Raw genomic sequence first — 27,307 nt, 5'->3', positions numbered from 1 at the left:
GCAGAATCGTGCATACCACAGGAGACAGGGACTGAATGCAGGCATACCAGGAAGGGGCCCAGGGGAGAAACAATCCGCTGAGAAATGTCCCGCTCCCCAAAAGAGACCTATTTCTTCCAAGCAGATGAAATATACGTCACACGGGCACACTGTCATGTGGTGCTTGAGCTCACTAAAAAGCTGACCCTGAAATCAGGAGCTGCCTCCCCAGCCCTCCCAGCCCTACCCTGTACTCCATTTCAGCCTCAATAATGTTTGTCTCACAGCATCCTTCAAGGGCCCTTGTCTGAGGAAGTGCTGGCCTCCTTGGCTCAGTGGCAGGGAGGAAAGAGAACAAAACAGCCCAGGAGGGAAAAACATCACGTCCTTGAGGACAGCTAGTAGGTGACCCATTTCCAACCGAGGTCACTAGTGTTTGTCACACTGCAGCAGGAGAGAGAAGCTGGAGACTCAGCCACAGAGAGAGAGAGAGCTCAATCTGAAATCCAAATGACTGCTTCACCTTCTACAGTTGGATTCTTCTCTCTCTCTCTCTCTCTCTCTCTCTCTCTCTCTCTCTCTCTCTCTCTGTGTGTGTGTGTGTGTGTGTGTGTGTGTGTGTGTGTGTATGGAGCATGCCACCAGACAGTACTGGTAAGGTTGCATCAAGTTCAGAACCCTGGTAAATCTCATTATTGAGAACAGTAGGTGTTCAAACTAGCTCCTGACCAGGTTCCTATCCTGGAGCATGTGACCATGACACCCCACTAATTGGATCATGACAACTAGTCACACAGTATAGAACCTAGAGTTCTCCATGCTAACAAGGTATCTAGATAGTGTTTAGTCAATGAGCTTCCCATCATCTCTGGTTCACCCTGAGTAAGGTGTGTGCATCCTCATCCGCCATAAATAAAACAGTTTGGACAAGCAAGGACCCTCTCCTTCATCAAGGACTGCCATGGTGGGGGAGGGGGTTGTGCTTCATCATGCAGAGCTGTTTCTAAGTCTCTCATAGAAGCCTCTCCGTACTCCTGGCACTCACTCATGGCTAAGCTGGATTCCTCCCCCTCACTTAGAACTAAACTGGGCACCTCCCCCATCCAGGGCTTATCATGGGCCCCAGCAGCATCTAGGTACAAAGGAGGATGGAAGTACTGTTCTCAACTCTTTAAGGTTCCCAGTAGCATCTGGATGCACAGGAGTTTGAGAACTACAACCTCAGTCCCAGCTCCCAATGTTTTTCACGCAGAGAAACATGGGCTGGGACTATGTATGTATGTATGTATGTATGTATGTATGTATGTATAAATGAGCGTGTATGTACATACATACATACAATACACATATATAAATACATGTGTATATGTATAAATGAGTATATGTATATATTTTGTATAAATGAATGTCTATGTATGTGTGTATATATATGTATAAATGAGTACTTATGTATATGTGTATGTATGAATGTGTGTATGTATATATGTATGTGTGTATAGATGAGTGTGTGTATATATGTATAAATGAGTGTGTTTGTATGTATTAGTATATATGCATGTATATATACATGAATGTGTGTGTTTATATGTATGCATGTATTATATATATTATATATGATTGTGTGTGTACATATATATGTATGTATAAATGAATGTGTGTGAATAGATGAAGAAGAATTAAGGATGACAAGCCTGTGGATGATTACATCAACCACATAAACCCAACGACCTACTAAGATAAGTCAGGGGAGCAGGACGGTGGCAGGCCAACTAGGAGATAGAAGACTTCAGTAAGACAAGGATATGGACAGCACCCTGGGAGACAGGAACGAGCAGTCAGTCCCAGCGATAAGTTTAGCGACCCCAAAAGGTCAATAAAATCAGACATGCTTATGGTGAAAGATGAGCAAGGTGGGACAATTGCAGTAGGATATATTGCTGCTGAGAGCTACCTAGACCTCCTCCTGCTGCGAGCTGGCCATCCGAGCACACTGCTCACACACAGGACAGACCCGGGCTGCAGAGAGGAATGTCTGCAGTGGTATGAATGAATTCATTGTGGACCATTAGCTGTGAGCCTGCTCCACTGTGGATTTATGGCGACCCTCCGTGCTTGAGCTCACCTTCCCCTTCTCTTTGTCTTCACGAATCGAATCTTTCTTCCCAGGGAATGTCATTCGTCTGTCTGGCTCCTACATACTGAAATAGACACCGTGAAAATAATGGACCATGCCACGTGCTTCTCAGTTAGTGTCCCCTCATGCCTCGTTAAAATTGTCAATTTCTTCTTTCTCTTCCTTGACAATAGTGTTTTATCACCTTTAAAGGATTTTGTTGTCTCTATATCTATCTGTTTCTCTGTCTGTCTGTCTGTCTGTCTGTCTGTCTGTCTGTCTCTGTTTCTGTGTCTCTATCTCTTTGTCTGTCTATCTCTTTCTGTGAGTTCATGTTTCTGGGGATTTTCTCTGTCTGTCTGTCTCTGTGTCTCTGTCTCTTTGTCTGACTGCCTGCCTGCCTGTCTGTCTGTCTGTCTGTCTCTCTCTGTGAGTTCATGGTTCTGGGGATTGAAGACAGGTCCTTGTGTACACTAAGGAAGCACTGGGTTATGTTCTTCTCCCAGTTGTAATTTTTTTTTAAAAAAAGATTTATCTAATTAATTTATGTATATGAGTACATTGTTGCTGTCTTCCAACAGCATCGGATCCCATTGCAGATGGTTGTGAGCCACCATGAGGTTGTTGGGAATTGAACTCAGGACCTCTGGAAGAACAGCCAGTTCTCTTAACCATTGACCCATCTCTCCAGCCTTCTATTTGTACTTTTTTTATTTTGAGACAGCACCTTACTAAGTTCCCCAGGCTGGCATTGAATTTCTGATCCTTTTGGCTCAGCCTCGTGGGTAGCTGTCACTGCAAGCCTGTATGACAGAGTCTGGCTGGACTGCCTCACCTTTAAATCCTGATCTAGTTTCACTTCTGTTCCCGTGGTAAATTGCCCTGAGAAGTAGCAACTTAGGATAGAAAGGATTTATTTGGCTTATAAATTGGGGTTGCTGTCCATCACTGAAGGGAAGTCAAGACACAAACTCAAGCAGTTAGTCACATCACATTAACAGTCAGGAAAAAAGAGAATAAATACAAGAAAATACAAGAAAAATCTTTGCTTGCTTGCTTGCTCTCGGGTAGCTGGGTTTCAGGATCCTTTTGCCTAGAGAATGGCGCCTCCCACAGTGGGCTGTATCTTCCTTTCTCAATTAAAATCAAGACAAATCCCCTACAGTCATGCCCACAGATCAACATGATATAGAAAATTCTTCATTAAGACTCTGTCCTGGGTGATTCTATGCTACCTCAAGTTGTCAGTTAAAACTAACCAGCACAATCTACTCTTTGTCTAGTTGACATATAAACACATCACTTCAAGCCATAACTTTCCATTTGCTTGTCCCCAGAGTCTCATGTTAATAGCATAATGTAAAATTCTGTCCATCATATTTCTTAGGAACTCAGTACTCTGCTTTCAACCTTGTAGATACTCTCTCCTTGTAGACCCAATCAGCCCCCATTTCTGTAACCACAGATCCAACCCAACCCAGCATGAACTGAAGCAATAAACAAATATGTAAGCCCCTTTTCTTAAACAGTATACTATAGTAACTATTTGTACAACATTTAGATTCTATTATATGTGCTTAAAAAATCTAGAGATGGCTAAATATATATGAGAGAATTGTCAAAAGTTACATGCAAATACATGTAAGAAAATCTTTCTTGCTTTTGAAACAGGGTCTATGCTAGTCTTGGAACTCCCAGAAATCCTTCTACACTGCCCCTTGCCATGCCCAGATTTGTTTCTGTTGCTGTGATTAAAAAAAGCTTTATAAAAAGCTACCCAAGGGAGACAGAGGTCTATTTCACAGTTCCAAGTTCCAAGCCAGCATTGCAGGGAAGTTAAAACAGGGGTCCAGGCACATCCTTCCCACAATCAAGAGCAGAGAAATAAAATGAGTAAATGTATTCTTCCTTGCTTGATCTTAGATAGCTTCCTCTCTTATACAGCACAGGATTGGCTTCCCAGGGAATAGCACCACTCAAAGTGAGCTAGGCCTCAATTAACAATAGACTATCTCTTACACAAACTCCCATAAACCAGCCGATCTGGACACTTTCTCAACTGACCTGATCTCCCCAGGTGATTCTAAGTTGTGACAAGTTGACCTTTAAAATTAATATCACAACCACTATGCCTGGCTCTCTAACATTCATACAAAGATAAAATCCAAGGGATGAAGTATCTCAGGACCAATTCCCTACTGTGACTGAGAGTCAGATGTATTGATTAAAAGAACTAAAGAAGAATAAACACTGTTGCCATCTCTTTTAAGTTAAACTCCAGGCTGGAGTGAATCCAGAACATGTGCATATAAGGAGCCAGTGACTGCTCCACACTGGATAAGATAGATGCTGTGTAAACAACCAATAAAGGGTTACTACTGTCTGGGGTTCCATCCATTCCTCACCCCCTTCCCCAGCTCTCCATGGGCTGTCTGTGACTGAAGAGAAAATGGCAAATGTCTTGTTACTGTGGAGGTTTGAGCTCTGACTAGCTGACAAGGGACACAGGTACCTTGTCATAAGGTACACAGGTACATTGTGCATAAGACAAGATCCTGGTGTCTTCCAACAGAAGAATGCTACCATTTTAACCATTGATCTGCAAATGGTCTCATTTGATTGATTTTCCATGTGATATGGATTCAAATGGAGTGGGGGAGAAGAGAGAGAAGAGGGGGGAAATGAGATAGTGTAATGCATGCAAGAAACATCTGGGACATGAGGACCTGCATTCAAAATCTCTAGGACCTATGTGAAGCCAGATGCTATACTGCATCTGTAGAAACACAGCACTATTACTGCCCAGTGAGAGGGAAGGCAGACAAGAGAATCTCTGGAAGCTGAGGGGCTGGATAACCTTGTGTGCTTTATCAGTGAACAATAAAAAAAAATCCTGTTTCAATCAAACTAGGAGGTGAAGACAGAGACCAGAGGTTGTCTGCGACTCCCACACATGTGCTATGGTATACACATTCCTGCACTTAGACACACAGAGGCATGCATTAATGCACATGCACAAATATAACAATTCTATTCTTAATTTGAAATACTCCAGTTTCCACACATAACAGAATAATTTTTCAAAGCAAAAACATCAAAGACAACCTTTACAGCCTTCCCAGGTTATCACTGGCCAGCAAAGCAGGGTCAAGTTGTTTTTGAAGTGCATGAAGGGTAGGTCTCAGGCTCCACTAATTCAGCAACAGGCTCTTCAGACCTAAAGCCAAACTCTTCCCTCAGCAGTATGAGGATAAAAATAGCTAAAAATTTGATGTCTGAAAAGACCAGCAATATCTTTTAAAAGTACAACATGAAATAGCACCATTGCTTTTTGTGGCTGTATATAGCTGGGGGAGTGGAGAATACTTTCTTACAGGGATGGTCATAAAATTCCTTCCTGAAAAGATGACTGGCTTAAGATAAGAAAAAATTCTGGAGATGGGCCCCTAGGGGAAGTAAAAAGCATATTGATTTGCTAACCAAGTATGAAAGGGTCTGGATGAGTCAGCCTGGCGTTGGTGGTGGTGGCAGACTGGAAAAGTCTATCTGAGGCCACTCAGCCCAAGTCTTTTCCTGCGCCACCCTGCAGGAGTGTGTCTGCTCAACACAAGACAGCTTCTTCTTCCTTTCAATTTGTTCATCAGTATCACAACTTAGTAAGGTCATTCCTGAGTACCGATGCCCCAAGCCTCTACCCATACACATATTCTCATCATTTTATTCTTCTTAAGATTGAGCTTATTATTTATCATGTATGTAAGTCTGTGTGTTGTATGTGAATGAATGCAGTTCCCATAATGGCCAGAAGAGGGTGCTTGACCTCTGAAGCTGGAGTTAAACAGGTGGTTGTAAAGTGGGTGCTAGGAACAGAACTTCATGTGGGGCCAGTCTTTGCAGCTGCAATCAAGTTAACAGGGCCATCATTTATGCTGGCCCTGGAGGGATTTTAATCAAGTAACATGGCCACTCTGGCTGGAATACAAACATGTCTCTAGTATACACCTTTAATCCAAACAATGAAGGCATAGTTAACTTGGAGAGAGAAAGAAGCTCCCATGTTTAAAAGCAGTGTGTAATTGAGTAGCAGAGAAAGACTTGACAGGATAGAATATGAACAGCTCTCAGGAGAAGAGAGAGGAAAGAGAGGCAACGTAAAAGAGAACAGTTGAGAGGAAGAGGAAGGACACTATTTTTACTGGGGCGCAATTGTACAGAGACAGGTGGCAGAGGGAGATCAAGCTGGACACAGGTGACAATAGAACGAGTCAGAAAATGAAAAAGAGCCAGAGGATTAGAACAGATTGCCAAAGTTAGCCTGAGACCAAGCAAAGCAATTCAGTCAGAAACTGAGAGAATCCAGATTGAATCAGTCAGCTTGGAGAGGAGTTTCAGCCAGAAGAGCTGAGTTGAATCAGCCAGCCAGAGTTCAGAAAAAAACAAACAAACTAGAAAAGGTGAGCTTATTCAGAGTAAGTCTCAGAAAACATTTTAGGCCTAGACTAGACTGTACAGAGGCTAGAATCTCCAGGACTAGGCCTCAGTTAGTAGACAGCCTAGGAGATGACAATTACTTTGGATGAATGAAAGTTACTGTTACAGTTGGCCTCAACCAGTATGGTTGGCATCCTGATGAGAAGGTGTGTTTGTTCCCTTTCTGTTACTGTGATAAAATGCTATGACCAAAATCAACTTTTAAAAAAGAAAGGGTTTGTTTTAGCTATCTGTTTCATAGTCATAGATTCCATTATGGTGGAAAAGACATGGCGTGACAGCAGGAGCAGGAAGTTGGCTGGCAATATTTTCAGCCACACACAGGATGCAGGGAGATAAAACAGGAAGTGGGGTGTGTAGTGAGAACTTCTGGTTTCTTTCAAAAGCACACCAATGTCATAGGAATATGTTCTTGTTTCAATCCCAGGTGTAGGCTGATGGGGCTGCTTCACAGCCAATGACTAGGATTTACCTCATGCTCTGGTAGAGACATGGTTTTGCCAGGGGCAGATAGTTTCTGCAATTGTGTGATGTTTGGAATCCGGGGGACGGGGGGGGGGGGTGCGGGGCTTGGGGAACTTTTGCTGGTGGGTTGCTGGGGGTTGTGGTTTGTTAAGTAATCATACGCAAAGAAGACAGAGTTAGATATCCTGATGGTGAAGATCAAACTTGTCCCAAGGAACTTGACACCCCAATCAGCAGGAAATATTCTAACAATAACATCGCCTCCTTTTCCCTCTGTTCTTTTTTTCTCTCCTATCTAGTGTTAGGGGGTTGAAAGGGTGGAGTAAGGTAGAAGAAAAGGATACACAAAGTACCCAAAGTTCGGCTACAGGGGTGGGGCTATAAATACTGCTCAAAGCTCATCCCCAGTGATGGACTTCTTCCAGAAAGGCTCCTAAAGGCCTTTGTAAAGGCCCTTCCTCCTAAAGGCTCTGTAACCTTCCCAAACAGCGCCACCTGCTGGTGACCAAGTATTCAAACACATGAGCCTATGGGGGACTTTTATCATTCAAAACACCATGGTAGAGAAGACATGAAGTTATGGGGGATTGGCATGTGGCCACAGAAGTAGACAAGGGGGGAATATTGCTGCAAGACATGAATACGAAGGATTATGTGGTCACCACCAGGAGTCAGGAAGAGGACTGGACAGAGTCTTGTTTTGATTTGCAGAAGAAACATTTACTCTCCGTTATAATTACCCTCATGTCACCTTTGTTAGACCATGATCCCATGAGATGTCACTGTGACCATAATTTAATATGGGAGGACTTGGATTCAAGACGAGGAATGAACCAGGTCTAGTGGTTCATGGCTGCCATCCCAGCTACTAAAGCTTAGAGCATCCTGGGCTACTTGGTGAGTTCAAAGCCACCCTGGGCTACAGAGTAAGTCCAAGTCCAGACTAGGATATGGAGGAAGTTCAAGGACAACCTGGGCCACTTATGGAGACTCCATCACACAATTAAAGTAAAAGCAGACTAGGAACTTAACTGAGCAATATAATACTGCAAGAGCCCTCAGTTCTAAGCACAAAAGCCTTGGTTTCCCCTGGGACCTTAGCTGACATGGGCACTGTAGGCACGACTTCTCACTATGTCTAAATACCTGACAGATCACCATATAGGAGGAAAGGCTCATGGCTTCCACTTTTTAATGGAGTAGGAAAATACCTTAGGTGGGCATCGGGGAAGCCTATCACCTCCAAGGTCCACCCCTAGTGACTTAGGCCTCTTGCGTCTTGAAGGTTCCACAACCTTCTATATAGTGCCACCAGTCAGTGATCAAATGTTCAAAACTATGAGCCTATGGGGGGACACTTCACACTCACAACATGACAGGCACCTTCCCTCATGTTATCTCAGGAAGGGAAGAGAAGAGGAAGCACGCTTTTCAGACACGTGCTTCTCCACAAACCAAAGAACAGAATACCTCAGATGGATCTGGCTGGCTTCTCTAAGGAGTACCAAATACCCAAGGGGGGCAGCTAATGGGCACCCATCTGCTTTGTTGAGGAAGCTCTGAGAATTTTAAACAGTTAGATTAAAAGTCCCCTGGGGCGTTAGCCCACCAAACCACCTAGAATATTCTCACAGGTACAAACGCTCCAGTTGCTCCAGTCAATGGGGGGGGGGGCACAGAGCTCTGAGCGCTCACTGTTCCTTGTGGAATGGCATTCGATACGGTTACACCAACAGGAAATAAAACAGTTTTATCCAAAACAGATCAGTGACACTCCGAGTAGCATTTCCCATTTTTCTAGGAAAAGTGAAAAATAATAAGAAGCACACCAGGACACCACCTTCTAGTCTCCTGGCTCAGAAATGCAGGTATAAATCTCCCCTCTGACGCTGACATCTTGAGTGGGGGGAATGGTATAAATTCCAGCTCACGTTTACAGAGAATCAAATTATTGCTTTATTCCCGGGGATGTGAATAAGAGTGACAGAGTTTCTGGAGTTGTAAAAATAGATGGATGCTTCTTATAAAATAACTCACAGACGTCCGCGATCATTTATGATCGAATCTGGCAGGCCCGGGAGTGGGCGAGTAAAATTCCAAACAGAATAACCCACATAATTTTCAAGCGGTAGAGTAAATGGTGTGGCTATTATGATAACACATTCTGGCAGAGCAAATGGATCTCCTCTTAATAGAAACACATTAGACACCATTTATAAAAATATCAACAGAGCAGTTCCGTTTCTTGAACTATAGCTTAGACATACACATCACACAATTTATGGATGAGGAAATCTAATTTCATACCATCTTGAATACATTTTGTTGTTTATTACATAACTACAGCTCTCATAGATGAAAGTATGTGTGTGGCAGGAATTGTGTGTGTAGAGGGAGCATGGTATTTGCCTGTGTATGTACATGAATATTACTCTAGGGATAGGAGGAAGCCTGGAATGAATGAAATCCTAGGTGAATGTACATTGTTGAGCTAGGCATAGCCCCGTCAAGGATCCTGGTGCCTCAAACTCATGGGAGAATGGAAAGTCTTCCCTACAGGGGTAAGGCTCAGAGGAACATGACAAAGCCTTCCCTCCTACTCAGAGCGTGAATTTTAATAGTGCATACAGAAAATGTCCACAGTAGCTTTCTCTTCCCACTTAATTGCAGCCTAGAGATAGGTCCCTGTAGAAATTAGCTAAACCTGCCTCCTTGCTCAGCTGCCTTGCATAGACCCCACCTCCTTGTCTTTTTTGGACAATTACTTGATGTCTGTCCATCCCATTGTTGTAATCTGTAAAATGAGATCTATGTGATTAAAGTCACAGATTTCTTAGTAGCCCATACTGTCTGTTAAAACCTAAGGTTAGTTCCAACGAAACTTTTACATATTCTCATTCATGGATGTGAATGTCCCTGGGTGTGTACCTGCATTTGGAGGACAGAAGAGTCAACTTCAGGTGTCCTTCCTCAGGACCATCCACCTTGTTTTGTTTGAGTCAGAGTGTGTCACTGACCTGAAGGCTACCCATTAGGGTAGGTTGGCTAGCATATAAACTCCATTGATTTTCTTGCCCCTGACTCCCAAGTGGTGGGAATAATCCATGGACATGTATCACCATGCTTGTCTTAAAAATTGCAGATTTAGAAGACTTGGTTGATGGTTTCCTAAAACGGTAAACAGGAATCTTCTTGATATCTCTGTTCTTCAATCCCTAGGAATTTACTTGAGCAAAGTCAAAACCTGTGTCCCAAAAAGATTTTTAGGGGACTTCTCATAATAGTTCTAAATTGGAAACAACCCAACCATTCTTCAGTAGGAAAATGAAGGCTAATGGTCACCTTGTATTCCCACAATGTAATCTTTCCTTCTCAGCAATTCAAAGAATGAGGCACAGAGGGACTGTGGAACTGGTTTAGTGGGTAATGGTATTGGCTAAGAAAGCCCGACAACCCTGGTTCAATTGCCCTAACCTAAATAAAGGTGAAAGAAGAAAACCAAGTTCACAAATTCATGCATTCAACAATAATAAATTAAACAGTGGCAAAAAGGAACAAAGCTGGGTATGGTGGTGAGTCTCATTTAATTCTAACTCAGGTAGCAGAGGCATATGAATTTATGAGCATCTGAGGCCAGCCTGGTGTACAAAATGAGACCCTGTCTTTAAAAAAGAATTGCCTGTTTCACAAAGCAACAGCATGGAAGAATCCCAGAGACTCAACTTCAGTCAAATACAGCTGGCCACTATCCAGTCAAAATACTCGGATGCCATTTTCATGGCGTTCTGGCATCTTTTCCATTCATTTGAGGCACAGGGTATCAGGGTATGGCAACCTAGATGGAAGGATCTGGAAAGCAGAAAGAATGATGAAGCAAGGGAGGCTCTTCTCAGGCAGATTATGTTCAATGTCACATTGGGAGGTGATTGTAGAGGTTTATGCAAATGTGCCAGCCTCTACTCAAGGCTGACAATCACTATGGCTTTATTATATTAAATTATACCTTCATAAAAACACATATAGGATAGCAAAATGACTATAATGGATTCAGACACATAAAAAGTATATTTTATAAAAATTGATACCATATTACCAGGGAAATAAAATGACCTCTTTGGTCAACTTTAGAAGTGGCCACAGCACCAACATTTTTTCTAAAAATGTATAAGTGTAAAGAAGCATTTGTCAAGCTTTATCTGGTTTGAGGTGTGTATTTCAGCTACCCAAACAGTGGAAAAGGAAAGCTTTCTGATGAAGAGTTACAGCTTAGAAATGCAAAATGCATATATATTTCTTAAAAAAAACAAAACCATTTCCCAGGGCACTAACACAACAATGGATATAGGGGAAGATGCTGGCACTGCTGACACCATTAATTAGGTGAAAGGTTGATGAGGAATTTTATAATGCATCAGTCAAGCTGAAAACACCCGAGTCCACCTTTGAATCTTAACACCACTACCACAGGACAATGGCGAGTGTGCAAGTTCTACTAATATGTGGGACCAGAAGAGCACAGCATCATCTACAGTTTGTGTCAAGGAAGTATTGGGGGGATGGTTTTGTGCACTGTGTACTCAGATGATTATTTCTGTGCCCAGAGCTCTGGTTGCAATCCAGATGCTAGTAGTGTCAGGATTATTGAACCATCTCCAGTGTCAATGTTGTATAAAGAACGGTCCCCAGTTATCTCTGATTGATTAATAAGGAGCTGTTCAGCCTGTGGATGTGCAGAAAAGCCATGACTTCCAATCTCAGGGAGAGGATCCCAAGGTAGGAGAGGAAGGGAGAGAAGAGGTAGCCATGAGGTACAAAGTCCAGAAGTCCTGATGAGCAGGTCATCAAGGAATTCGACATGACACATATGGAGCAGAGCAAGCCAGGGTGAGACTCAAACTGCACGTAACACAGAGCCTTTGGCTGGGTAATAGATAGCTTAGAGGGTTAGAATAGATAAGTATCTACCCAGGCACAGTGCTTAAAGCTTGTTAATGAACTTACAAGGTCTTTGTGCCAATTATTTGGGAGCTAGATTGGGAGCAGATAATGTTATCATCCTTAAATTACAGCCTACAAGGATGGGAGGGAGGGAGGGAGGGAGGGAGGGAGGGAGGGAGGGAGGGAGAGAAGGAGAAAGAGGGAGAAATGATCAGAAGTGAAGAAAGGAGGGAAGGAGGAAGAAAGGAAATGGAGGGAGAAATAGGAAGTCAGAAGAGTAAGAAAGAAAGGCAGGAGATGGGGGAAAGGAAGTAAGGGGTAAGAGGGAGCGAGGGAGAGAAGAAAAAACAAGGGAAGGGAAGCATGAAGAAAGCATGAAAGGAGTAAAGGACTGTGGTGGTTTAAATGAGAACAGCCCTCATAGGCTCATGTATTAGTCATCAGGGAGTAGCACTACTTGAGAAGGATTAGGAGGCATGGCCTCGTTGGAGGATGTGTGTCATTGGGGGTGGGCATTGATATTTTAAAAGCCCAAGCCAGGCCCAGTGTCTCTCTCTCTTCCTGTAACTTGCAGGTCTAACTCCCACAAGTATCTCCAGCACCATGTCTGCCTGTGTGCCACCATGTTGCCTGCCATGATGATAATGGGCTAAACCTCTGAAGCTATAAGCCAGCCCCAACCAAAGGCTTTCTGTCAAAGAGTCACTGTGGCCATGGTATCCCTTCACAGCCGTAGAACAGAGTCTAAGACAAGAACAAAGTGAGAAAGGGAGGGAAGGGGGGAGACAAGGCTGCAGAAAGGAAGCAGAGAGAACAGGAGGGAGGAATGGGTGTCAGGAATGGCCAGAATCATCTTTCTGCATCTAGGAGCTTGGGATGTGGCTCAGGGAGAGTTTTATGGTTGATTTCTAGCATAGAAAGATTGAAAAAAACAGAAACAAAAATAGCAAGCAAAAACCTTTCTATGTCTTCTTACCATTTACAGAGTAGAGATTAGAGTCACACATTATAGATGCCAAGAGGAATTGATTTACCAAATCCAGATTGTGTAAAACTTTATAAATGACGGCAACTTTAAAAATAGGAAAGATAAATGGATCTGGGGAAATGATTCAGTGGTTATATAGAAGACTTAAGACTGGTTCCCAGCATCTATATTGGCAGCTCAGAACCCCTTGTATCTCCAGCTTCAAGGGATCCAGCACCCTCTCCTGGCCTCCGTAGGCATCTGCATATAGGGTTAGGGTTAGGCTTAGGCTTAGACTTAGGGACTCTTTCACAGACAGGTGATTAGAAGAAATCTTTTAAAAGTGAACAGCATGTAATCATACAGGGAAAGATTAAAAGACACTTAAGAGACATCAAGGAAGTATAATGTGTGGGCAGGCCTTGTGTGATGTCTTAGATGAACAAACCAAGTGTTAAAATAATATGCTTTTTTTGAGAAAAATCTGACAGCATTTTGAGAAATATTTTTGTGAAAATATGAATATTAAATTTTGTTAAGTGTCATATTATATCAAGTCTATTATGCTTATAAAAAGTCTTCATATGTTAGCAGAGAGCCAAAAGTAGTTTTAGATTCATGTTTGAGAATTTGCTTTTAAAACACCAGGAAGTTACTAAAATAATAATAAAAAATCCTGAACACATAGCAAAATGTTATCATTTATTTAACTTGAATAATTCATGCATTTGGATTCATCATATTGTTCTATTTTTGTGTGTGTCTGTGTGTTTCACATTTCCCTAAGACAGTCTTGAATTAAAAGAAAGGAAATGAACTCAAATATATATTGACTAAGTTCTTTCTTTCCAATTCATCTTGAAGGGGAAAAAATTAAGAAATGAAGTAATCAAGATCCACTTACTCAAGTCAGGATAGACAGAATACCCAAATGGTATAGAATTCAACTTTAGGGGCCGGTGTGATGGCTCAGCAGGTAAAGATGCTTGATGCCAAGGCTGGTTACTTATTTTGATCTCTGGTACTCACATGATGGAAGTAGAAAGCTAACTCCTGAAAGAGTTGAAGAGTTGTCTTCTGACCTCCATACATATATCACAACTCATATGTCTTACACACACACACACACACACACATATGGAGAAACACACAGGCATACACATACACACACATTATATATATATATATATATACACACAAACACACACACACAGCACATAGACACATCTATGCACTCACACATGCATGCACACACATAAACATCACAGACATACACATGTACATGTTTATACACAGAGACAAATACCCACAAAGACACAGAGACATACACACATATATATACACACAGGAACACATACACATAGAGAGATACGCACATATACACACATATACACATATAAACACAGAGAGCCACATACATATACATACAAGCACACACACACACACACAATATAAGAAAAAGATTTAGATGCTATCATCATATACCTCACCAGCACTTTCTAATTAACACTGTCTAGAAAACCACATATTCCAGTCTCATTTCCTTTCTCAGGCCAAAAACCTCAGTTAATGGTTTTGGTCACCTTGGACCTAGTCACTCCATCAACTGTTTTGATCACAGGCTGCTGGCTGCTTTGCACAGATGCAGCCAATCGGGAGTCACCTCAGCTACTTTAGCTTTCTGAACCAAGAAGACTTCCTGTTCTGACAGGAACACTGAAGATGGGATTAGGAGGGAACCAAAGCTCTCACAGGATGCTTAGAAAGATCTTAGAAGGACCTGTCTCCTGGCGGGGGGGAAAACTGCCAAGAAAAGACAGTGTTTGCATACCAAACATTTCATGAAGTGAAGACTGCATAGCAAGCCAGACATCAAAATACCCAACTGGCCTGTGGATTCTATGCTATCTCTTTTCTTTTTGAAATTTATTTGTTTAGTTCTGAGGTATGCTCCCACTATTGCTCTCAGGTGATGGTCAGAAGACAACTTTCAGGAGCTGGCTCTGTCCTTCTTCCATGTGGATTCTGGAGGTCTAACTCAGGTTGCCAGGCTCAGTGGAATGCGCCTTTACCCACTGTGCAGTGTTACCAGCCCTCCAACTCCTTTTTATAGATGAAATTATGTACATAAATGAATGCTTACAATGAGCAAAAACTGTATTTATGGACATGAAGGAAGTTCTCCACTCCATTCTCTCCTTTTTCTTTTTCTGCTTCTTTTTTCCTTCCTTCCTCCTTCCCTCCCTCCTTCTTAGCTTCCTTCCTTCCTTCTTTTCTTTCTCCTTCCTTTCTGTATTTATCTCTTTCTTCATTCCATTCTCTTTCCTCTTTCCAAACACAAGCTCTGTATAGCCTTTGTTGTCCTTGTACTCCTAATCTTCTCAGCTCAGCTTCACGAATGCCAGGATGACAAGCACACACCACCAGACCTGGTTGGATGGGAATCCATTTCTTAATAGTACATTCAGTATTTAGCTATTTTTTTATCCAAGCTGTATAAAGCAGGAATATAACCTATAAAACAAATAGCTTCACTTAAAACAAAGCTCTGGTACATTAGCTACTACTTTTTGTTGCTGTAGTGAAAACAACATGACTCAAACCTGGTTCATGAGAGTTGGAGTTCAGATCCCCAGAAACCCATGGAAATATGAAGTGGGCATGGAAGACCCTTGTAGAGGACCTGTTCTCCAATTGGTTCTTGATCCATCAATAAAGATGCTAGTGGTCAGTGAGCCGGGCTGAATAGGCGGGCCTTCTAGGTCCCCTCAGGCAAGCTAGCAGTGGCAGGGGAGAGAAAGGGATTTTCAGAGGGAGAAAGGCCAGCCAGCCATGTGAGATCTTGGGCACAGAGGCCATTAGGCCATTTCTCCAGGTGGGAGATTAGACATACACGCCATGGGAGATTAAGAGCGCCCAACCATTCAGCCATAAGGCAGGTTAAAAACTAAGTTAATGTGTGTGTGTGTGTGTGTGTGTGTGTGTGTGTGTGTGTGTGTGTGTGTGTTTTATCCAAGGGAATCTGGGTGGGGGCTGGTAGCAAGGCCTGTTGAGGGGGGAGGGTAGCAAAAGCTACATGCAACAGTCCATCTGCATTTCCAGCCTTGGAAGGAGGAGGCAGAAGATCCTCAGAGCAAATCAGCTAGCAACACTAGGTGTATTGACGGGCTCTAGGTTTGAGAGACCCTGCCTCGACAAATAAGGTAGAAGAGTGATGAAGGATGATTCTAGACATGAGCCTGGAGCCTCTGCATGCACACACATACAAAAAATGCTACACACATGGGCATGCATGAAAACTATACAAAAAACTGATGTGAATAGTTAAGATTTATTTGTTTACTTATGTAGAGTTATAATGTGTTGTGCTCATTACACACAGAAACATGTTAATGATTGGCAGCAAACTGGCTTGCATGCACTAGGCCCTGGTTCCATCCCTAGTGCCACAAACAAGCAAAGACCTCTTAATTTTCTACGATATTAGATCTTAAATGCGTTTCTCCCCAGTGGAAACTGCACAGATGTGGGTATGTTATGGTGGTGCTGGTATTGATCATTTCACACTGTACATCGACACCACAAACTGAACACCTTTAAAATATGCAACTTTTATACATCAGTGATAGCCCAACCAAACCATTCAATAAATCTACAAGTCAAAAGAAAAGGAGATAAAAAGAAAGAAAACCCCTATGAGGATGGGCAGAGTAACTTTCTTCTAATGAGCTTTAGAACAACAAGCTCTGTTGTCACTAAGCCTCAGATATGATGGGTCCCTCTTGTCACTGGGGATCCTTCTAGCCATACATGTATACTCTGAAAATATGGTGTTTTAACCCCAACCCCATGTTTTCTTTCCTGATATAACCTCTTTCCCTTCATCCATTCTGAGAGTATATAGAGACGCTCAAATCATTCTTGTCTTCAAAGAAAGATGAAGAAGCATTGGGACAGGGCTTATCAGGCAATGAGCACTTGTGCAAGCATAAAGACCCTTATCACCTGTGTAGGAAGTTGGCCATGGCTGTAACCCCAGCACTATAGGGAATGAAGACAGGAGAATTGCTGAGACTTGCCAGCCTGGTCTAAGTGTAGGCTCAATGAGAGATCAAAACTCATAGGAATATGATAGAGTTGTTCTAGGTTCATTTCTGTTGCTGAGACAAATACTTTGACAAAAAAAAATCAATATTTAGAAGAATGGGATTATTTAGTTTAAAATTCCAGGTTAATATCCATTATTTTGGGGGGAAGTTAAATCAGGAACTTAAGCAGCTGGTCACATCATAATCATGGTCAAGAGCAGGGAGAAGACAAATACTCCCTTCCTTGCCTGCTTTCAGCTTACTCACAGGATCCCTTGCCTAAGGAATAATGCTCCCAGAATGCACTCGGTCTTCCTTCATCAATTAACATTCGAGACAGTCCCCACAAACATGCCCAGAAGTCAACCTGATGTAGAAAATTCCTTGTGAATCCCAGGTGATTCAAGATTTGATTCTAGATTTAATTGTCAAGTTGACAATTAAAATTAATCATGACACCATCAAAATACTTAAGAGAGAAATTTTCATCTGAGAGACTACTTCAAATGCAAGGGTACACCAGACCCTCCACTTAATGTCCAGAGAGGGTTATTAAGACATGAGTTACACTGGTCAGTCTTTAGAGAAGAAAAGTTCATCATCCCCAACAAAAAATAGTGAAAAAATATGGTGATTTCTCTGTTCAAATATCTTCACTGGGATGCTCTTGGATAAGAAACTTCTACTTAACAGCTAGAAGAACCTTTGAACAGACCTCAGGGATGAAATTCCCATCACAAATCAGGAGTAAGAGACACCATGTTACCAACCTTGATTCCAAGTTCAATATTCTCTCCTCCATACACATCCATCCCAGGGTCCAGCAGACCAATTTCACCAAAGAATTTCCTGTTGACCACAAATGAGCAGCCAATCATGGCTGGTGTCCTGTAGGAAAAAGAAAGAAGCAAGATCATCAATGGATAGGCAAGTGACATCTTTTTAGCAGACTTGGCACAGCCAGTGGTTGTCAACCTTCCTAATGCTGTGATCCCCTGAATACAGTTCCTCATGTTGTGATGTCCCACAAACCATAAAATTATTTTTGTTGCTACTGACTAATTTTGCTATGGTTATGAATCATAAGGTAAATGTCTGATATTTGCAATGGTCTTAGGCAACCAGTGTGAAAGGGTTGATTGACCTCCAAAGAGGTCACAACCCACGGGTTAAGAACTACTTCTATAAGGTGTACAGAGATTTCTGCCCTAGTCTTCTTGGAGTCTTCAATTTCCCCATTCTGCATCTATATTCACAAGGGTGTCTTTTAGCTGCAGAACAGGGAACCTAGGAATATCCCAGATCCCTGGAAAACAGAGCGAAGACTATGGTGTCTGCCACGTGAAGAGTGGTTCTCACAGCACTCTGAGAACAGCAGGGGGATTGTATGGAGATCACGATGCTGTCACAATTTCAGCAGCTATAATCTGCTCTACCCTGGGAAGCAGAAGGGATTGACCAATCAGAGAATAGGTGATGGTTACCTTCAATGTTAACTTGCCTGGATTTGGGATCACCTAGGAGACACACCTATGGGTGTACTTCTGAGGGTGTTTCTGGAGAGTTGTAACTGAGGGGGAAAGGACCTGCCCTCCATAGTGGAGGCTGCCACTCTCCCATGGTCTGGATTGATAAAAAGGAGAGGACAAGCTGAGCACCAGCAGCCACCTCTATCCTGACTGGATGCAGTGTGACAATGAGCCTCATTCCCATGGGCATGGTGGACTGTGAGCTGCAATAAACCCTTCCTTTTGAAAGTTGCCTTTGTCTGATATTTGGTCACAGAACTGGGAAAAATAACTAGCACAGAGTCTCAAATCTAAAAATTCCAAAAGATCCACGTTCTGTCTAGAGACGCAGTAGGTCAGGAAGCTGGTGATTTAAGGAGGGAGAAGAATCAGAGAGTAAAATCCCGATGTCCATAGTCTTCCTGGTAAAGCAGTTATGCACTCTGGGAGCCTCCTCACCAGAACGAGACTAAGAAAAGACAGCTGTCCAGACAGGTGTGAATCCTGGCTACACAGGAAAGGCACAGGTAGGAGACCAGACACTAAGAAGCCTGGCCCCTCTGTCTGCAGCCTGGGTAGTTCATCAGAACTCCGAGACAAGGGCTGGGGAAGTTGATCCTGATGGAGAATAAAAAGCCACAAAATCGCTGTTGGTATTCTGTGAAAAGTCTGTGGTTGAAATCTGCAACAATGTCAAGGAGTCAGACAGAGACTGTGGAACAGAAAGGATGAAAGAAATTCTAGAATGAAACCCCAGGATACAGGATTGCTTTGAGACAAATGCAAACACGGGGCTCTGGAGGGAACTCTCAATGATAGGAACAGGTGGGATTCTTTGTAGAACAGTGTGACTAACTGGTAAGTGGTGTGGAGATTTAGTAGTTAAAAGATACACAGTCAATCTTAACATAGTAGTATATACCTACAATCCTTGCAGGAAGGAGGTCGGGGCAAAAGGCTAGCCTGGGCTACAGAATGAGTTCAAGACAGCCTTCACTATGCCTCAAGTTCAAGGCCAGCCTGAGCTATATTACAAGATTTAGGTCAACCTGGGCCACATAGTGAGTTTAAGGCTACTACTATGGGCTACATGGTGAACTCAAGGCCAGCCTAGGGCATATCCTATGTATAAGACCTGTCTGGGTCACTATATGAGTTTAGCCTTAGCTATACAATTCAAATCTAGCAGAGGCTACTTTAATGAGTTGAGGCTGAACCAGTCAGCATTGCTGGTAAGTTCAGGGGATGACTGCTTGGCTGTACTGAGACCATATGACTGGACTAAAAATGATCAAGTATTCTTGGCAAGAAGCTGCTTCTTGAATGATGGGACCTGCTGTGCCTGGTGGCAGGTGAGCTAGCCCCATCCTCACCATTGAGGAAGTGAGAACCAAGTGCAGCCTCACTTCCACTGTAGGCACCCATGCCACCTGTCCAACCACGTGAGCTGTAGTCAGTAACATTCTGGGGATGACGAGGGTCTTGAATGTGTGCTTACAGCCTCATTTTTCAAATTCAACCACAATTACTACTATTAGCACAAACATTCCAACTCAAAATCATTCAAAAATGATAATCGTATTAAGGGAATCTGCCAATGCCCTAATAGCTCCATTACAGAGGAGAGGAACAGAAATTAAAAACAATCACTTTATTGTTGCTATTTCACAAAATATGTGTACCGCATACATGACCATTCCAGCTGAGGGAGAGAGAAAGAAAAAGAGAGGTGGGGGGAGGGAAGGGAAGGGAAGGGAAGGGAAGGGAAGGGGAGGGGAGGGGAGGGGAGGGGAGGGGAGGGGAGAGGAAGGGAGGGGAGGGGAGGGGAGGAAAGGAGAGGGAAGGGAAGGGGAGGGAAGGAGAGGGAAGGGAAGGGGAGGGAAGGAGAGGGAAAGGGAAGGGGAGGGAAGGGAAGGGGAGGGAAGGGAAGGGGAGGGAGGAGGAGGGGAGAGGAGAGGAGGGGAGGAAAGGGAAAAGAAGGGAAAAGGAATGGAAGGGAAGGGAAGAGAAGGGGAGGGGAGGGGAGGGGAGGGGAGGGGAGGGGAGGGGAGGGGAGGGGAGGGGAGGGAATGGAAGGAAAAGAAGGCAGACTCAGTCCAGGAGTAAGTGGTAGTCATGAGAATTCCCATTCAGAGGTACCAAGCTTTCTGAGTTTCTATGCTGCCCTTTTATATGTTTGACCACATCTTCTGTGGTTTGAATAGAAAATAGTCACACAGGCTATTTGGATAGACCTTTAGAGGTGGGCCAAGTTGAAGGAAGTAGGTCACGAAAGGGGTGGGGCTTTGACGCTCATACTTCTGACCCTGTTTCCAGCCTTTGATTCTTGGTCCCCTGTAATGTAAGGAGTCTCCATCACAAAAATCCATCATGAATTCCTCTGTGCTTTTTCCAGCCATTATGAAAGGAAGGAAACCTTCTAAGACATGGGTAAAAAGATTATCTTTAACTCAAATGGATAATATAAACTTGAAACGATTTGGAATCTCTTAGGAACCAACCTCTGGCCAGGTCCATGAGGGAATCTCCAGATTAGCTTCTTTGAGGTGGGAAGATCCACCCCCAATCTAGATGTCACCATCTCATAAGCTGGGGTACTGGACTAAATCTGAATGCAATGTGACTAGGTCCAGTTTTTGCTGCATTGACTTCCATACCATGATAGACTGTATCCATTCAAATTATGAGACAAAGATCAAACCTTTCTTCTTTTAGTTGCTTTTGTCTGGTATTTTGTCCCAGCAGTTAGATGAGCAAGTAGTACACACCTACAATACAGGACTGGAAAAGACTGCTTGATAAGGTACCTGCCTAGAATCCCCCAGGGAGGGGCTGAGGGTGTGGCTCAGTGGTTGAGCACCTGCCTGGAATCCCCCAATGTAGAGTTGTGGGGGTGTTTCAGCAGTAGAGCTCCTGTTTAGAATCCCCCCAATGAGGGGCTAGGGTATGATTCAATGGTAGAATGCCTGCCTAGAATCCCAAAGTGAGGGGGCTAGGGGCGTGGCTCAGTAATAGCATACGTATTTAAGCATATACAAGGCCATGGTTTCTGTCTTCAGCATCGCGAAGCCAATCAACAGCATCCTCACAGATGTCTTAGCATTAGCTTCAGCATCTCTTACCCTCAGCCCCAGTTCTTTCAGTAGCTAGTGCTGTCAGCTCTCTGCTCAAAAGTTTTACACATCCCTGGATTCAATCAGCCACCACCTGAAAATACTTGAAAACAAAATTGCGCCTGTGTTGAACATCTTTGGATTTGTCTTCTGATTCTTACTCCCTAACATTATAACGCAAACTTACACATTGACATTGTGCTGAGGTTTGCAGTGTTGCAGTGATTAATGGCCTAGGATGATGAAGATTTTATGGGAACATAAGAGACTTGAGTATATTGGATTTGGGTAACTATGGTGGGGTCCTAGGACCAACCCTCCATCCACAGAACTTAGCACCAACTCTGTCAGCCTCTTCGGCAAAAAGCATCTTGGGTGATAACACCCTGCATATTACAGTGCACTTTGTGGTGAAGCTGTGCTCTGTGGACTCTTTCATGTGTTTATCCATAAACAGAGTGAGGTCAACGAAGGGATGCTGCCCTTTAGTTCCAGAAGTTGTATATTGAGAACTGCAGTAGACAGAACAGGAGTAAGGTGATGGGGAGAACTGTCTTCAGTGAGTTCCCTTCAGTGAGCCAAGCCCTGTACTGGGAACCTTTTGGAGATTCATAATCCTCAAAGTGGCACTACTTTATAGACATCATTAAGCCCCATTTCCTGTCAGAGGAAACTGACACTCAGAGACTGGGTTGAGCTAGCTTTCCATTGCTATCACAAAACACTCGAGCTAGTTCTTTTATAAAGAAGAAAAGATGTAATTTTGTCTTGAAATGTGATTAAGTAGTTCCATTGTGGTGTTGCTGTTGTTGTTGTCATTGTTGTTATCAGAGGACAACTTTCAGGTGTAAGTTTTCTCCTCCCACCATGTGACTCCCCAAGATTAAACAAGGTTGTCAGCCTTGCTGTCTGGTGCTTTTCTCTGCGGAGCCTCCTGGCCAGCCAGCAGAGTTGCAATGCCTTTAGGCTTCAGCAGGGGGTGCTAGATAACAAGAGGAGAGTACATGCTGCAGAGAAAAACTGCCTACTGGCCAGAGGGCAGAAAGAGCTGACAAAGAAGAAACTATCCTTCTCCTCCTTCAAGGGCATCCCAACAACCTAAGATTCTCCCAGCAGCAGCAGCATTGTTGTGTTCTCTCTTGTTCTCTCTCTCTCTCTCTCTCTCTCTCTCTCTCTCTCTCTCTCTCTCACACACACACACACACACACACACACACACTCACTCTCTCTCTCTGCACATGCAGGTGTACTCATACATGTGGAGATCAGAGGATGACGTCATTTGTCATTCCTCAGATGCCATCCATCTTTGTTGGGAGACAGCGTCTCTCACTGACTTGGAACTGGACAAGTGGGCTGGCTTGACTAGCCAGCTAGACCCAGAGATCCATTGGTCTTGGCCTCTCAAGGGTGCACTACCATGCCTGGCACTAAAAAATTATTTAAAAATATTTTTCATGTGTGTTTTGTAAGTATTTTTTTACATGTATGCCTGTGTACCACATGTGTACCTGGTACACGCAGAGGAGGGTGTCAGATTCTCTCGAACTAGTTACAGATGGTTGTTAGCTGCCCCATGGATGCTGGAAATTGAACCCTGGTTCTCAGTAACAGAAGTAGGTGGTCGTAGCTGATGATATCTCTCCAGCCCCAGGGTATAGCATTTTTATGTGTGTTCTCATGATTAAAGGATAAGCATTTTACCAAGTCAGCCATCATCTCAGAGCCCCTTTCTCTCCTTTTTTTTTTTTTTAATAGTTTTGGTCATTGTTCTTTTTTTTTTTTTAAGATTTCTTTATTTTATTATATATAAGTACACTGTAGCTGTCTTCAAACACACCAGAAGAGGGGGTCAGATCTTTATTACAGATGGTTGTGAGCCACCATGTGGTTGCTGGGATTTGAACTCAGGACCTTCAGAAGAGCAATCAGTGCTCTTAACCACAGAGCCATCTCTCCAGCCCCCTTTTCTCTCCTTTTTTTAAAAAAAAATATTTTTATTCATTTTTATGTATATGATTGTTTTGTCTGTGTGTGTAATGTATACCACATGTGTGCTTGGTGCCTATGGAAGCCAAAAGAGATCCCACAAAAGGAGAATTATGGATAGTTCCAACCTGTCTTAAGGGCACTGACATCTGAATTGAACTGAAGGTCTTCTGCAAGAACAAGTACTCTTAACCACTGAGCCATCTCTCTAGCCCCTCACTGTGTTTTTTCAGATAGGGACTCTCCCTAGCTTAGTGCTCATCAAGTAGGCTAACTGGTTGACCAGTAAGCCCAATGGATCTTCCCATCTCTACCTTCCCTGCCCTGGGTTTATAAGTGTGTGCTACCATACCTGGCATTTACATGGGCTATGGAAATTGAACTCAGGTCCTTAAGTTTGTATGGCAAACACTCTACTGACTATTCTGGCTGTTCTAAATGTCAACTGACTGCTGAGCCATCTCTACAGTCCCCAGAGTCCACATCTTAAATGCCTCACTACCTCCTATCACCACTTCCCTGGGGAGCTGAGTCTCAGGGAGTATTTTAGGCCCAAACTGCAGTGGGGATAAAAAGAGTTGACCAAACATGGTTTGGATTGCAGAAGCAGTGAGGATCCAGGAACTACCCAGTGGTGATGGATTCCTCTCTACTCCTCAGTATCTTACTGCTCCCCAACCCAATAAGCTAATACCAACAGCAGCTAAGTGTGTTCCCAGTGTATAGACCACGAGGTCCCATGCTGAAGCTTCCTTGGGAACCTGCAACTGCTAAACACTGAAAGTATAATTTGGGGAAAGGAGTTGGAAGGCTTGGAAAGTCATAGCTTGCACAGGGGAGTCATTTAATACTCAGAGTTCCTTTTGTCCATGCTACACAGATAAATTCCGAAAGGGTTTATTGCCCCTGCCTTTAAAAAAAAAAAAATCACACTCTGTATCCAGCACACACATATCACAGAGATCGGACCCAAAGGCCAGAGCTTCGTGGTTCAGTGGAGAGAGCATCTTTTTGTGTTTGTTGCTGGGGAGATAATTCACCCTGAAACAACTTCCTTCCAACCAACCAGGGAAAGTGGGCTTCCTGGGTATTAAGAGGCTTTGTTTGTGAGGGATAAAGGAAAAGCTCATCTCTTCTCTCTTCCTGTGTGATTTTTCACAGATTAACAAAAAAAAATGTCACCAGTGGGGATTGAAGTCGTCAGTTTCCGATGCCTGTTTCCTTGGCTGACTGATTTTTCTGCTCAGGCTTGTTCCATCAAAACAAAGACCATCTCTGATCTCTCTGGTGAGATGGTGAGATGTTTCCTATGAGCCATTTTCTCAGCATAGCACATTTGTTCTTTGCTAATCACATTTGATTTAGTCTTTGAGGAAGCGATTTGCAGATAGGTCTTTGAAGAGTTATTTCTGTAAAAGCACGGTGATCTGTTAAGCTATTATCAGCCAGCAACACTTCAGAGAGTTCTCTCTCTCTCTCTCTCTCTCTCTCTCTCTCTCTCTCTCTCTCTCTGTGTGTGTGTGTGTGTGTGTGTGTGCATATATGTGTATACACACACACACACACACACACACACACATATATATATGTGTGTGTGTGTGTAGCCAAGAGGTAAACATTGATGGTTTCCCTTTATCACTCTTTCTACCTTCACTTAGTCTTTTACTGAACCTCAACTTGCCAAGTACACCCACTTGTCTCTGTCTGGTGTCATCATGCCACCATACCTGGCTTTGTTATGTAGGTTATGATATTGTGCCAGTTACTGATTGATGATTGATTGACTGATTGATTGGTTGATTGATTGATTGATTTTGGTCAATTTAACACAGGCTGGAAGGCATCCACAAAGAGGGAACCTCAAATGAGATAATGCCTCTCTATCAGACTGCCCTATGGGCACAGTGGGATATTTTTGATTAAGGATTGACTTGGGAGAGCCTAGCCCACTGTGGGCAGTGCCACCCCTAGGCAGGCAGTCCTGGGTTGCATAAGAAAGCAAACTGAGGGGCTGGAAAGATGGCTCTGCAGCTAAGATCATATGTTGCTCTTGCCAAGGACACAGCTTGGTTCCCAGTATCCACAAGATAGCTCACAGCCAACCATGGCTCCAGATGCAGGGTACCCTCCAATGTCCTCTTATGACCTCTGTGAGCAACATGCATGCCACATGATATAATACATACATACAGGCAAATCAATCATTCACATAAAATAAATAAATATATCTTGGAGAGAAGTGGAGGAGGAAGAGGAAGGAGGGAGGAGGAGGAGAAGGAGAAGGAGGAGGAGGAGGAGGAGGAGGAGGAGGAGGAGGAGGAGGAGAAGGAGAAGAAGAAGAAGAAGAAGAAGAAGAAGAAGAAGAAGAAGAAGAAGAAGAAGAAGAAGAAGAAGAAGAAGAAGAAGAAGAAGAAGAAGAAGAAGAAGACATCTGAGCAAGTCATGGGGACAAGCTAGTGTTGCCTCATGGATTCTGCTGCAGTTCCTGCGTTGGGTTCCTGTCTCAATTCCCCACAGTTACATAGTGTAGCCTGATGGCTATAAACTAAAACGAACCCTGTCCTTTCCACGTTGCTTCTGGGCGTGGTGCCTATCTTCACAATGGAAAGCAGACTAGGCTTGGTTTGAACTTAGGCCCTCATGCTTGTGTGGCCCCATGTGCTTAGGATGAAAAACACAATGGTGGGGGTGTATGGGAGATAACAACGTTCACATCATGGTGTACTGAAAGCAGAGAGAGTAAAAAATGATGGGCCTTGAGACAATGTATGACCTCTTAGGACATCCCTCCTCATACTAGGCCCCAACTCACTATAGTTTCTAGAACCTTCCAAACTAGGCCCACCAGCAGTGAGTGGCTTGTGCATCCAACACCTGAGGGATATTTTATTTTTCAAATCTTAACAGGCCCAACAACAGGAACCCACTCTTCTCATTAGAAGTGCCCGTGAAAAGTACATCTTATTCCCTGCCACGCCCTTCCTTTTGCTTGCTGCAGAGTCATGTAAGCAGGATATTCAATCTGACCACTGGCCTCTAGCAACAGAGCCAGCCATCTTGTTGAAACTGGAAGCCAACATAGACCTTTCCTCTTCCAAGTTGGTTTTCTTGAAATGTTTTCATCACAGTGACAAGAAACAACTAATTCAACCACAAAGTCAACTCTAAGCGTCCTCATATCTACTGAAAATAGAGTTACTGAAGTCACCTGAGGCATCTAAAAGATGTTTTTAAAAGAAGTATAGATGGGATTCGGGAGATGGCTCAGTCAGTGAAATGCTGGTTTTGCAAGAACAGGAACTCGAGTTTGATCTCCAGAGCCTGGGTCAAAAGAAGAAAACAAAACCAAAAAACAAGCTGGGTCTGGTGGCACATGCTTGCAATTCCAGCATCAAGGATGAAAAAGCAGGTAGATCTCTGGGGCTGTATCCACCTTGCCTGGTTTAAAAATGGTAGTTCAAAGCCATGGCAGACGCTCTCTCTCTCTCTCTCTCTCTCTCTCTCTCTCTCTCTCTATATATATATATATATATATATATATATATATATATATATATATATATATATATATCATCTGGTAAATGACAACTGAAGTTTACCTCTATCTTCCATACACATATAAACCCAGTGCTCCCCCCAGATACTGCATTCATTTG

General features: G+C 43.2%; 1 protein-coding gene across 1 annotated transcript in view; it reads right to left on the bottom strand.

The window, feature by feature from the left end:
* The window catches only part of Galnt17 (polypeptide N-acetylgalactosaminyltransferase 17), a 437,313-nt gene that overhangs the window by 74,835 nt on the left and 335,171 nt on the right, over positions 1-27,307 (bottom strand). The window contains exon 6 of the mRNA XM_052168530.1: positions 17,812-17,929. Within this exon, the coding sequence (XP_052024490.1) occupies positions 17,812-17,929 (118 nt within the window). The remainder of the gene's footprint in view (positions 1-17,811; positions 17,930-27,307) is intronic.

The sequence above is a fragment of the Apodemus sylvaticus genome, chromosome 22, assembly GCF_947179515.1.
Source record: "Apodemus sylvaticus chromosome 22, mApoSyl1.1, whole genome shotgun sequence".
In the NCBI taxonomy this organism is placed as follows: Eukaryota; Metazoa; Chordata; class Mammalia; order Rodentia; family Muridae; genus Apodemus; species Apodemus sylvaticus.
The sequence above is the reverse complement of the archived record's forward strand: the minus strand, read 5'-3'. Positions and strand labels throughout refer to the sequence as shown.